Below are 9,590 nucleotides of genomic sequence, written 5' to 3'. Positions count from 1 at the left end.
GGTCTGTAATCCCTGGTTGTGATCTAGCTCCCTTTTTAAATATAGGCATCACATCTGCTTTACGCCAATCTTGTGGTTCTGAGCCTGTGGAAATGGAGTCCTTGAATATTAAATGTAATGGTTTGGCTATTACTGAACTTAACTCCTTGAGAACTCTTGGATGTATGCCATCGGGGCCAGGTGCCTTATTTACTTTAATTTTTTCAAGCCGCCTATGAACCTCTTCCTCAGTTAACCAATTGTTCATTAATATGGAGGTTGAATGAATGATCCTGATAATATATAAATGGTGTAAAAAGTGCCTGGTCTCCCGTGACAGGCTTTTTTCTGGTTTTAGAGGTGGGATCATTCAGCTTTGGACTATAAATTCTTGCAGGGGTTTATAGTACAAAGAGGAGTTCATAGACTGTGAGTAACCAAAACAAGTAGTACATGTACAAACGATTTACACAGGGCACAAGAAAGTACACTGTTCTTTGTCACTGTAGCTTAGTGCCCAAAGGCGAAGATGTCTCAGCGGTCAGGACGATTTCAGTCCTGGGATCGCCTGAGAATCGTGACTCGGTGTGAGAGTTACGGACTCCCGACAGACGGTCGGGCTAAGACGCAACTTGAGGAGGATCTGGAGCTCCACGAAGCCAGACTGGCTTGCCCTCTGGCTATGAAGGCAACCGTGGCTACTCCAGCCCAGGATGTAACACTGGATATCAAGGAGATCGCAGAGGACACAGAGGACGAGGCTGAGGTTGAGGATGAGCCTGTGGTTCCACTTGCAGTATGCAGTAGCCCAGGTGGCTGCTGCTGTCCCTGCTGCAGATCTGACGGCTCTCATTAAAGCCATGGCTATGGAATTCGTGCATGAGCGGAGATGCTATCGGTGCCACCGGACCGAGCATATAAAGCCAGATTGTCCCGATCTGCACCGTTCCAGCAACCCCCCTCCGGGGCAAAGTACACAAGCAGCGAAGGCGGTTGCCTTCATGGGATTGGTACCTTCAGAGGAGCAGCGAACAGCCATCCAACAGGTACAGCTGAGGACCCAGGCAGTGGTTCTTTCACAATCTACAGTCAGCACAGCGGAGGAGGCAGACGGGCACAAGTTGCAGCAGTCAGGCTGTAGGTCCACGATGTCCAGAGGAAACATTTGCGTCCCGTGACCATTGGAGATCGCCTGGCGGCCGACCTGATCTACTCCGGTGCGACAATTACCCTGGTGCGACCTGATATGGTTACCCATGGGGATCTGCTCCCTGGACCGTGGATGCAGGTCACTATGCCAGACGGGGGACCTAGGTCAACCTAGGTCACCCGGGTGTTTCTTGACTGGGGTGCCAGTCGAGGAGTGAGGGATGTGGGTGTCTTGCCACGGTTGGATACCGATGTGCTACTCGGTAACGACCTAGGACACCTCATCTGCTCTTTTGCAAGTGAAGATGCTCCTGTGGCTGCGGTCACCAGGAGCCAAAGTTACCCTGTCCACTGAGGAAATCACCATCCCCCTGCATTTGGGACCACCAAATCCTGAGGTCTCTATGGAGACCAGCAGGTAAGCCAGGCCGAGTCTGTACTATGTCCTGATATCCCTGCCAACATACCTGTTTCCCCATCTCAACTTGTTGATTAAGGATGAGTGGCCAGAGCTAGGTGCCAAGTTCAGAAAAGCAGTGCGGTCCGTTCTCAGCTTAGAGGGCATGAGACTTCGAGCGTTCGAGTCTGTCTCTAAGAGTTGGTCGGATCGGTATCTCTGCCACCATGGGCTCCTGTACATAGAGCATGCTCCTGATGCTCCAGACAGAGTATGGACCAGTAGGAGACAGCTAGTGGTTGTTGCACGTAGCCCATTCCATCCCACTTGCAGGACACCAGGGGATCACCCGCACCACAACCCGGCTATTGCAGTGTTTTTACTGGCCGGGGGCATCTATGGCAGTGACAGATTTTTGCCACTCCTGTGATGCCTGCCAGTGAGTAGGCAAGTAAGGCGACCGTGTGAAGGTCCCCCTGAAGCCACTCCCGTGATTGGTGAACCTTTCCGGAGGGTAGCAGCCGACATAGTGGGACCCCTTCTGGTTCCTAGCTGGACAGGGAAGCACTACATACTCACGGTGGTCGATTTTGCGACCAGCTACCCTGAGGCTGTGGCACTTACATTCATTGAGGCTAGGAAGGTAGCAGAAGCTTTAATATGGATTTTTACAAGATTAGGGTTCCCTAGTGAGATCCTAACCAATCAACGTGCGCAATTCATGTCTGAATTGCTCCAGTGTCTCTGGGATACGTGCGGGGTGACAGCCCTCCGTACTGCCCCTTAACACCCCCAGACAAAAGGACTGTGTGAGCGGTTCAATGGTACCCTGAAGCAGATGCTGCAAGCCTTTGTAGAAGCTGAACAGACAGACTGGGAGATTTATTTACAGCACTTGCTGTTCCCATACCGAGAGGTACCCAAGAATGTACCAGGTACTCACCTTTTTGAGCTTATATATGATCGCAGGGTCCGTGGACAGCTTGGCCTGTTCCGTGAGGGATGGGGAGACTACTGATACTAATGCTTCTGTGCTACAGTAGTAGAGCTCAGGGACCGGTTAGAGATGTTCATTGGGTTAGCACAGTCTAAACTGAAGGATGCTCAGACCAAGCAAAAGCGTTAGAATGAGAAGAATGCCCGTAGCAGAGATTTCATGCCTGGGCAGCAAGTGCTTGTTCTGAAGCCCACTCGGCAGAACAAACTCATGGCTGCCTAAGCTGGCTCGTATACGGTACTCCGGCGGATGAACGAGTGCAACTATGTTGCACAGTTAGATGAGGAGAAAGGTAGACACAGAACCTACCATATAAATTTGTTGCAAGCATATTTTGCAAGTGAGCCATCAGTGCTGGCTATCTGTAGCCCACCGATGGGGGACCTGGTGAGCCAAGCTCTGCCGATCTCCTAGGGGAGTTTAGGAATGGGGGAACCGTGGAGCAGGTAGAGATAGGTCCCCAGCTCGAAGTACCCCAGCGATGCAGGCACAGGCTTTGTTAGAGCAGTACAAGGTTCTGTTCGCGGACAAGCCAGGCAGGACCCATATTACTGATCACCCAGTCCACGGATATTTAGCATAGGTTGAACTTGATGGATCCATGTCTTTTTTCAACCTCATCTACTATGTAACTATGTATATTTGTTTAGAATTTTAACGATTAAAGTAGTTTTTGGCCAGTCTGCCCTTTTAATAAAATGTACAACTTGCAACTATCGAAGTCACAAAAAATTTTTTTTTTATATATATATGACTGCGATAGTAGAATATATATCTGCAGTGGTGTTAAAAAGAAAGTACACCCTCTTTGAATTCTATGGTTTTACATATCAGGACATAATAACAATTAGGTAAATACAACCTCGGATGAACAACAACACATGACATATTACACCGTGTCATGATTTATTTAACAAAAATAAAGCCAAAATGGAGAAGTCATGTGTGAAAAACTAAGTACAGCTAAACCCCGTTATAACGCGGGTCTCGGGGTCCACCCCGAGACCACCGCGTTACTAACGGGGTCGCGAGAAAAAAAAATGGCCGCCGCGCTTTAGCGCATATTCATCCCGCGGGACAGGAGATGGGAGCGGGCATGTCCCTCCGCTCCCCGCTTCCCCCTGTCACCGCGGGACAGGCCGCGGGGCAGGAGATGGGAGCGGGCATGTCCCTCCGCTCCCCGCTTCCCCCTGTCACCGCGGGACAGGCCGCGGGGCAGGAGATGGGAGCGGGGATGTCTCTCCTGTCCCCGCTTCCCCCTGTCACCTCGGGACAGGCCGCGGGGCAGGAGATGGGAGCGGGGATGTCCCTCCTGTCCCCGCTTCCCCCTGTCACCTCGGGACAGGCCGCGGGGCAGGAGATGGGAGCGGGGATGTCCCTCCTGTCCCCGCTTCACCCTGTCACCGCGGGACAGGCCGCGGGGCAGGAGATGGGAGCGGGGATGTCCCTCCTGTCCCCGCTTCCCCCTGTCACCTCGGGACAGGCCGCGGGGCAGGAGATGGGAGCGGGGATGTCCCTCCTGTCCCCGCTTCACCCTGTCACCGCGGGACAGGCCGCGGGGCAGGAGATGGGAGTGCGGATGTCCCTCAGGTCGCCGCTTACCTCAGAACCATGCTGCCTGCATGGAGGTTGTAGCGGGGGGTTTCTTCTCCCCACCGCTGTCCCCGGTGCTCCCGCTGCCTGCGCGGGAGGAGGGGGGGGAGCGGGTGGTGGTGCTGGTCGCGGCCCGTCTGTGTAGAGTGAGAGAGTGTGTGTGTAAGTATATATGGGAGAGAAAGTGTGTGTGTGTATATGGGTGTGTGAGTGTGGGTAAGTGTCTGTGAGTGTGTGTAAGTGTCTGAGTGTGTGTGTGAGTGTGTGTGAGTGTGTGTGAGTGTCTGTGAGTGTCTGTGAGTGTCTAAGTGTGTGTAAGTGTGTGTGAGTGTGTGTGAGTGTCTGTGAGTGTGTAAGTGTGTGTGAGTGTGTGTGAGTGTGTGTGAGTGTCTAAGTGTGTGTAAGTGTGTGTGAGTGTGTGTGAGTGTCTAAGTGTGTGTAAGTGTGTGTGTGTGTGTGTGTGAGTGTGTGTGAGTGTCTGTAAGTGTGCGTGAGTGTGCGTAAGTGTGTGTGAGTGTGCGTGAGTGTGGTCAGTGTGTGTGCAGTGTGAGCAATGAGCAGTGTGTGTGCAGTGTGCAGTGTGTGTGCAGTGTGGCAGTGAGCAATGAGCAGTGTGTGTGCAGTGAGTGTGTGCAGTGTGTCAGTGTGAGCAATGAGCAGTGTGTGTGCAGTGTGCAGTGTGTGTGCAGTGTGGCAGTGTGAGCAATGAGCAGTGTGTGTGCAGTGAGTGTGTGCAGTGTGCAAAAAAAAAAATGTAAAAAAATATTTTTAAAAAAATATTTTTTTTTTTTTTTTTTTTAAAACGGGAGCCACGGGAAAACCGCGTTATAACCGAATCGCGGTATAACGAGGCGCGTTATAACGGGGTTTAGCTGTACACCCTTACTGCTTCAATAGGAATTAAGATGCTAAGTAGCAGACAGGTGCTGCTAATCGAATGCCCTTGATTAATTGATCATCAGCAAGTGTGACCACCTCTGTAAAAGCCGAAGTTTAGCAGTTTGCTGGTCTGGAGCATTCAGGTGTGTGTTAACGCAATGCCAAGGATGAAAGACATCAGCAATGATCTTAGAGAAGCCATTGTTGCTGCCCATCAATCTGGGAAGGGTTATAAGGCCATTTCCAAACACTTTAAAGTCCATCATTCTACAGTGAGAAAGATTATTCAAAAGTGGAAAACATTCAAGACAGTTGCCAATCTTCCCAGGAGTGGACATCCCAGCAAATTCACCCGAAGGTCAGACCGTGCAATGCTCAGAGAAATTGCAAAAAAAACCAGAGTTACATCTCAGACTCTACAGGCCCCAGTTAGCATGTTAATTGTTAAAGTTCATGACAGTACAATTAGAAAAGACTGAACAAGTATGGTTTGTTTGGAAGGGTTGCCAGGAGAAAGCCTATTCTCTCTAAAAAGAACATGGCATCACGGCTTAGGTTTGCAAAGTTGCATCTGAACAAACCACAAGACTTCTGGAACAATGTCCTTTGGACAGACGAGACCAAAGTGGAGATGTTTGGCCATAATGTACAGCGCCACGTTTGGCAAAAACCAAATGCAGCATATCAGCACAAACATCTCATACCAACTGTCAAGCACGGTGGTGGAGGGGTGATGATTTGGGCTTGTTTTCCAGCCACAGGACCTGGGAACATTGCAGTCATTGAGTCAACCATAAACTCCTCTGCATACAAAAGTATTCTAGAGTCAAATGTGAGGCCATCTCTCTGACAGCTAAAGCTTGGCTGAAATTGGGTCACGCAACAGGACCATGATCCCAAGCACACCAGCAAATCTACAACAGAATGGCTGAAAAAGAAAAGAATCAAGGTGTTGCAATGGCCCAGTCAAAGTTCAGACCTCAACCCGATTGAAATGCTGTGGCTGGACCTTAAGAGAGCTGTGCACAAACAAATGAACGTAAGCAACGTTGTAAAGAAGAGTGGGCCAAAATTCCTCCACAACGATGTGAGAGACTGATAAAGTCATACAGAAAACGATTACTTCAAGTTATTGCTGCTAAAGGTGGTTGTACAAGCCAATAAATACATTGAATCATAAAGTATACTTAGTTTTTCACACATGGCTTCTCCCTTTTGGCTTTATTTTTGTTAAATAAATCATGACACGGTGTAATATGTCACGTGTTGTTGTTCATCTGAGGTTGTATTTACCTAATTTTAAGACCAGCTAAGGAACAGATGATTGGTATTATGTCCTGATATGTAAAACCATAGAATTCAAAGAGGGTGTACTTTCTTTTTCACACCACTGTATATCCATGCTTTTAATTGTATGTGCTGGCCATGTGGACAAGGCCACACGAGCCTCCCTGTCTTAAATGCCCTGGGACCCCCAAAGCCTTAATTCGGCCCGTTGGGGACCCTCAGTTTACATCCTCAACAGCCCTCTATCAATGAGGCTAGACTCTGGGATGGTCAGAGGGGACCAAATCCAAAAGGGGGATGGGGGGAAAGGTAGGCTATCGAGGGGTCGGTCTCAGTTGGAGGGTTTCGCAGGGACTATAGGACTTTTTTCATACCAAGCCATTACTGTACGCAATCAAGGACAAATTTAAAAATGTTTTCTTTTTCAATTTAAGTGGTCTGTTCTTCTCTGATTGTCAGTTGTTAGCTGTTCCTTTTTAGTCTCGCTTATTATTATTTTGGATATTATGATAATGTATCAATGCTGATGTGCTATCATTGTTAATCTCCGTTTTTATCCCTGTACCTTAAATTTCCCCCCTAAAAATCAGAATAAATCGTTACAGAAAAAGAAAAAAAAAATTAATGTACAGCATCTTGAAGAATAACATCTAGCTCAGCTGCTTTGGTTACACTGCAGATGTTGATGGGGTTGGCTTGCCTAATATGGGCACAGTGTAATAAAGGACCTGCCCTGACAGGAAGCTGCATTACAGGCAGACCTGCTTTATATCTAAAGACAGCGTAAGACACCAGCTGGTCGATCCTTCATACACTATGCTACAGCAACCCTTTGTCCCCATGTAGCAGATGCTTGCATTTATCATCCAAAGGACAATCATATGGATGAAAGAGAGGACGGGACTGCAAGTGTTAAACCCAGACAGGAAGCTTTTAGTCCAAGATGAACCTGCTTCAATGATGGCGTGAGATCGATTCTCTTCTCCCTGCAATGCCTGTCTGAAGGTGGCAGATTAAACAGACTCCTTCTGGATGCCTGCACGGAGCCTGTGACTCTCGCCCATTGTTATTCCCTTCTCTGTGAATACATTTAGGAGAGACATGTGCAGCAACCAAGCCAGCCTGCAGGATGAACAACAGAGCAGACAGTGTAAGTTCTTGTCTTATATGTTTTATCAGGCTGTCCGGGACCAGAAGCCCGTGTGGATGTTAGAGGATATGAGGACTATGGAATGTTTTTACTGGGAGGGGAATGCCAGCGAGAGGTCCTATTCGCCATCGGAAGCTCTTCTGTATGCAGTGGTACACAACCACCTGCCCTATGCCCAGTATCTGCTGTCTCACTTCCCTAAGGAAGCCCTGAAGGTGCCAGGAGAGAAATTCTGCTGCTGCCCATCTTCTGCACCTCACCTAGCTATGGCTGTTACCTATGACAGAAGAGACATTTTGATCATGATCATTAAGATCGCCCATAAATTACCTAGTCTTCACTCCTACATCAGCAGGACTGGCTGCTTCCATCTAGAGGATGGAAAGACCCCATTGCACCTAGCATGTGAGCTGCTGAGATCAGAAACCGTCTTGATCCTTTTAGGCAATGGAGCATCTCCTAGGATCATGGACTGCAAGGGTCAGACTCCCCTGGATATAATCCTGGAGCAGCTATGGTGCTCCAAGGTCAATGTTGAATCCAAGAAACTCTGCCTGGATTATCTCCTGCTCTTTTTACCTTCCCTGAACTTCAAGATGAGAAAGATGCTGCAGGATCATCCAGAATACTGGACGCTCTTACTTGGAGAAGACAAATGTAACTATCTGGTGGGGAATACGCCAGCCACCCTCTATCTGACAGCTATGCAAACGGTCCTGCAGTGTCTGCCCCCTTCGCATTTCCCCAAAAGCATCCAAGCGCTTCCCATACCTCAGGCATTAAAACCCCTGCCCGCCCATTGCAAAAAGCTGGAACTCAAATGGTAACATTCTTCTACCTCTATATACAGAGAGAGAGATAACCCTATCAACAAAGACGATATGCGTAATAATAAATGCATATTTAAAATGTATCATTAAATATTAAAGGTCTATTTTATATGTATGTATATACACACATGTTAAAATGATCTTTAATATTTAATAATAATATGTACAGCTAAACTGAAACAATCCTCACATTTATTTTATTACTTTAAAATGTATTTTAAGAGCAATATATACTTACAAGGTGTTGTTCCTCCCAAACCCCCCCCCATCCCCCCCCCCCCATTTATGAACTTATTAGAATGCCATAATTTTTTTGCATGCCTAGGACAATGTATTTGTTTGTATAGTTAACATAAAGGCACATTGTTAACTAAATAAACGAATGGTGAGAATGAGAGCTGTGTATGTTGGTGTGTATCCTGTGTGTGTGGGAGGTGGGGGGAGAGAGTTCAATCAGAGAGTTCAGTCTTCATATATAGGCATGGCATTTTGTAAATCCAAAACGATTTCACTGTGTCCCGGTTGGCATAGCCCACTCATTACCCCAAACCCATCAAATTCACATGCAGAATACGTTCAATCTATTTGTAAAATGTCAATATGCTATTTAATGCAATCAAATAAAGCATTTGAACTACTGTAAGCATCCAAAATGATAAAGGTGAAATGGAGGACACAGCAAATACACATGCATTTTGACATATTCATTGAGGTGGAAGTGAACGCTATGGGACGGCAGCAAATCCTATTGCATGATCTGTATTGCTGTGAAGGAGGTTCCAACATATGGCAGAACAGAGAGCTCAGAACCCATCTCATGTCTTTACATATCAAATAAGGGTAAAGTGCCAAAGAAATGCAGTTTTTCCCTTTCTTGCCTGTTGGAAGAAAATCTGTTTAGGCAGCAATCCTGCTTTTTATATTTTGAATTTTGTTTATTTTTTATTTTTAAAGCATTATAGGTTTGAAGCAGGGGTCTCCAGAGATGAATCGTGTTAATTTGAGCAGCGGGGCTCCGTTGCTCTCCGAGATACCTTCGTAGGGGCGAGTGTTGGTAGCCGCTCTGGCTGGGCTGTGTCTCGGGCTATCAAAATGGTGGATTTAAAGCTCCCGCGGCAATAGGACACCGAGCTGTCATCCCTTGCAGCTTCCTATAGGCCCGCGTGATCGGGACATTTAAACCCGCGGAGCTGCTCCCGGCACCCCCTACGGAGGTATGTATCTCCGCAGGTCCTCGGAGCTGAAAGCAACGCGGTTCAGCACCGGAGACCCCCTATTAAAAAACACGTTCTGCTGCTTTAAACAATGTAAATTTGAGTTGCAGACATA

At 47.7% G+C, this 9,590-nt stretch overlaps 1 protein-coding gene across 1 annotated transcript; it reads left to right on the top strand.

Moving 5' to 3' along the window:
- The first annotated feature begins 7,019 nt into the window (after nucleotides 1-7,019).
- LOC142491909 (ankyrin repeat domain-containing protein 9-like) lies at nucleotides 7,020-8,995 on the top strand. Its single transcript, XM_075594715.1, has one exon. The coding sequence runs from the start codon at nucleotides 7,383-7,385 to the stop codon at nucleotides 8,256-8,258; it is 876 nt and encodes a 291-aa protein (XP_075450830.1). The 5' UTR covers nucleotides 7,020-7,382; the 3' UTR covers nucleotides 8,259-8,995.
- Nucleotides 8,996-9,590: the final 595 nt, after the last annotated feature.

The sequence above is a fragment of the Ascaphus truei genome, chromosome 4 (genome assembly GCF_040206685.1).
Source record: "Ascaphus truei isolate aAscTru1 chromosome 4, aAscTru1.hap1, whole genome shotgun sequence".
NCBI classification, from domain to species: domain Eukaryota; kingdom Metazoa; phylum Chordata; class Amphibia; order Anura; family Ascaphidae; genus Ascaphus; species Ascaphus truei.
This window is presented reverse-complemented; position numbering and strand designations above follow the sequence as displayed.

What these genes read in the sequence shown, in the direction of transcription:
- LOC142491909 (XM_075594715.1), top strand. Translation starts at nt 7,383, where the DNA reads ATGTGCAGCAACCAAGCCAGCCTGCAGGATGAACAACAGAGCAGACAG.